Source organism: Cannabis sativa, chromosome 2, assembly GCF_029168945.1.
Source record: "Cannabis sativa cultivar Pink pepper isolate KNU-18-1 chromosome 2, ASM2916894v1, whole genome shotgun sequence".
NCBI lineage: Eukaryota > Viridiplantae > Streptophyta > Magnoliopsida > Rosales > Cannabaceae > Cannabis > Cannabis sativa.
Genome location: NC_083602.1, coordinates 87,446,384 through 87,450,120, shown reverse-complemented (window position 1 = coordinate 87,450,120; position 3,737 = coordinate 87,446,384). Strand labels below are relative to the sequence as shown.

Below are 3,737 nucleotides of genomic sequence, written 5' to 3'. Positions count from 1 at the left end.
GATTCTCAACTTCACTTTTATAGAGTATAAATTTCTCTATAGCCTCATCTTTGCTTTTCAGCAAATATACATAGCAGTATTTCGTGCTATCATCGACAAAAGTAATAAAATACTTATTGCCTCCCCTTGTTTGAACAAATTTTAAATCACATATATCACTATGTATTAAATCAAGGGGTTCATTATTCCTTTCAACATTTTTGAAGGAAGACCTTGTTAGTTTTGCCTCAACACAGGTTTCACATTTATGATTTAAATCAATGTGGAAATTAGGTATATGATTTAAGTTAATTAATCTCCGTAAAGTGTTATAATTAACATGTCCTAGTCTACCATGCCAAATATTGGAAGACTCAAGCAAATAAGTAGAAGCGTTATTAACTTTATTGATAACTGGTTTAACAACCATTACATTGAGTTTAAACAACCCATCAGTTACATAACCCCTTCCTACATACATTCCACTTTTAGACAACACTACCTTATCTGACTCAATTACCATACGAAATCCATGTTTACTCAAAAGTGAACCAGATACAAGATTTTTACGGATTTCTGGTACATACAGCACGTTGTTGAGAGTCAGTTCCTTTCCAGAAGTCATCTTCAGGATCACTTTACCTTGACCCATTATCTCAGACGTGGCAGAGTTTCCCATAAAGAGTTTCTCTCCATTATTCACTTGTTCAAGAGATTTGAACATACTCTTGTCTGAGCATATATGGCGAGTAGAACCAGTGTCAATCAACCATTCTCTTGGATTAGACTTCACTAGGTTTACTTCTGAGACCATTGCCGATAGATGTATATCATCATCTTTAGACATGTCTTTTACCATATTGGCTTCACGATTGTTATTCTTTTTTGGCAGTCTACAGTCTACAGACTTGTGACCCAACTTATTACAGTTAAAGCACTTACCAAGGAATTTGGACTGCTTCTTGGTGATACCACCTTTTGGTCCCAACTTTACCCCTTTATTATTGGGTTTAAAGTTTTTCTTCCCTTTGGAGTTTTGACCTTGCTCCATCAGATTGGCTTTAGCCACCTCCTGACTATAACTTTTGTTCTCAGAGTTCTTGTTACCTTCTTCGATACGAAGTCGAATAATCAACTCTTCAATAGTCATCTGTTTTCGCTTGTGTTTAAGATAGCTTTTGTACTCCTTCCACGAAGGGGGTAGCTTCTCAATCATCACAGCCACTTGGAAGGTCTCACTAAGAATCATTCCCTCAGAATGTAGTGTAAGATCACTTGAAATTCCTGAACTTGACTAATCACAGTTTTGGAATCTACCATTTTAAAATCAAGGAAACGACCAACAACAAATTTCTTTGTGCCAGCATCCTCAGTTTTATATTTTCGATCTAAAGACTCCCACAGTTCCTTAGCCGTATTCTTTGTAAGATATACTTCATACAGATTATTTTCTAAGCTATTCATAATATAATTACGACATAGAAAATCATCTTTCTTCCAAGCTTTAACAGCGTTGATGACGTTAGTGTCTTTTTCATCTTCTTTGAGCACTTGTTCGTCATCAGTGACTAATTTTGCAAGATTCATGGTAGTCAGATAGAAGAGCATCTTCTGCTGCCACCTCTTGAAATTTGGTCCTGTGAATTTTTCCGGTTTTTCCCCAACACTCAGAAGTTGGTTCATTGGAACAGATTCCGGAACTCTTTGTGTATGAGTTTGAGCTGCCAGACCATGAGTCTCAGCCATTACTTCATTACCTCTACTATCTTGATCCTTTTCAGTAGTCATTCTTTACTGAAATCAAGTAACCAAAAATAGTGTTAGTTTCCTCACAACGGAAACAAATTTATACTCTAAAGATAATTCTCAGGAAAAACCTGGAAGGGTTTTAAACCCAACCATTTGTGGTTTAACCTCTCGTCGAATATTTCTTTGAGTTTGTTCAATCCCCAGGCCAATTGGGAAGGTTGCCAAGGTATCTCTCGTCCCACACTTGTTTGAACTCCCCGGGGTTCTTTAAACAAGTAATGGAGGATACTCTATCACAGACCTTAAAGCCAATCTTTCTAGACAGGATATCACACTCCGTAATAATTTACCACCATATATCACATATTAATAGATATATTTACATCATCAAAACTTTAGATATTTCTAACATTTATGATAAAACATATATCACAAAATTATATCTAATTATCAAATATTATATTAAAGCTAGTCTGTTTTAAGATTGTTGCACAATTTACGGGACTAATATAATATTTTGATATAAACTCTATAATAAAATACAAATAATATACTTCTATTAATATGCTTAAATAAACACTATATAATTTATAGAGATAAAGAAAATTAACCGTGAACGCAATTCCAATTGGAGAATATCTGAGGCCTGTGTAGCACACAGTTTCCTTAAAACAGATTCGCCTTCTCCCGTTGGTGCTAGAGAATTTCAACAGCGTCTGTCTCCCAGGATACAACAGAATAAAGTAACAAGGCGCACCACCTTTTACTTTTGGCGAACTAAATATGCCCGAACTCTATAACCTAATTACTCTAAAGAGTATTTAAGAAAATTTTATAGCAATAACAATTATCTTCAAAGGAAGATTTAATTGTTTATGTTATAACTTGTTTATTAAAACAAGATTTTGATGTAAAAAATAAAATAACAGCAAAAGGCTCTATATATAGCCTATAATTTGCCAACATTTTACTTCAAAATCAATGTGGGATAAAAACCCACTAATTTTCATTCATAAAATATAGTTGACTAAGTCAACTTTTTCAACAAAGTTAACCCAAACCTGTACCGTGTGACCCAAAATTGGAGCCAAAACCAAAAGAGGACCGAGACTAGAACTAGGACTTGGACTTGGAATCATTACTAAAATTGGACCTAGATCAAGAATTATAACTGGACCAGGACCCGGACTCCAAATCAGACCTAGACCGAAATTGGGAGCCGGACCAAGATCCCAACCCAAACCTGGACTCCGGACCCAAACCTGAGACTGAACTCAGACCCAAACATGGAACTAGACTAGGGACATAGAACTAGGGTCGAGACCAAGAACCGCACCCCAGTCTCGATACCTAACCCAAACTCAGCAATGGGACCTGGGACCTAAACCAAAACCATACTGAGACCCGTCACAGTGATCTAGATCTTAACTCCGGATTCGGATAACGGGGCCCGGAACAGACAAGTAGTTGGTGTCTGGATCTGGGACTCAGACTAGGAACAAAACCCAGACGAATAACCAAACCCAAACCCAGATCTAGACCTGGGACCCAAAATTAGAACATGAACAAGCATCGCCGAACCAGGACCCTAGACAAAGACTTATACACAAACACATACCTAGCCTCAGACCCAAACCTGAGACTGGAACTCGGGCCCGGACACGGTCGTGTACCCAGACCGGAACTGAGACCCGGACCTGGACCTTAATTTTGGACCCGATCCGAAACACAGACTTGGACCTATATAGGGATCCGGATACAAACCTGGACTGGGACCAAGGCCCAAACTAGGATCGAAATGCTGGACCTAGATCTGGACCGAGATCCTGACCCAGACCAAAACTTGGACCCGCACTCGGGACTCGAACTTCGACCTGTACCTGAACCTAGACCTAGATCGGGCCAAGACCTGGACACAAATCCGGACACAGACTCGCACAAGAACTTAAACACCCACACCTAGAATCAGACCCAAAGCTAGACCCGTACCCAGACCAAAACTCGAACCC

The 3,737-nt window shown here is 38.5% G+C and overlaps 1 protein-coding gene across 1 annotated transcript; it reads right to left on the bottom strand.

Annotated features, from left to right (window-relative positions):
- Positions 1 to 1,224: 1,224 nt before the first annotated feature.
- Positions 1,225 to 2,621, bottom strand: LOC133034567 (uncharacterized). The gene is made up of 2 exons (XM_061109673.1): positions 2,340 to 2,621; positions 1,225 to 1,773 (listed from the first exon to the last, which is right to left on the bottom strand). The coding sequence occupies exon 2, from the start codon at positions 1,765 to 1,767 to the stop codon at positions 1,225 to 1,227; it is 543 nt and encodes a 180-aa protein (XP_060965656.1). The 5' UTR covers positions 1,768 to 1,773; positions 2,340 to 2,621.
- Positions 2,622 to 3,737: the final 1,116 nt, after the last annotated feature.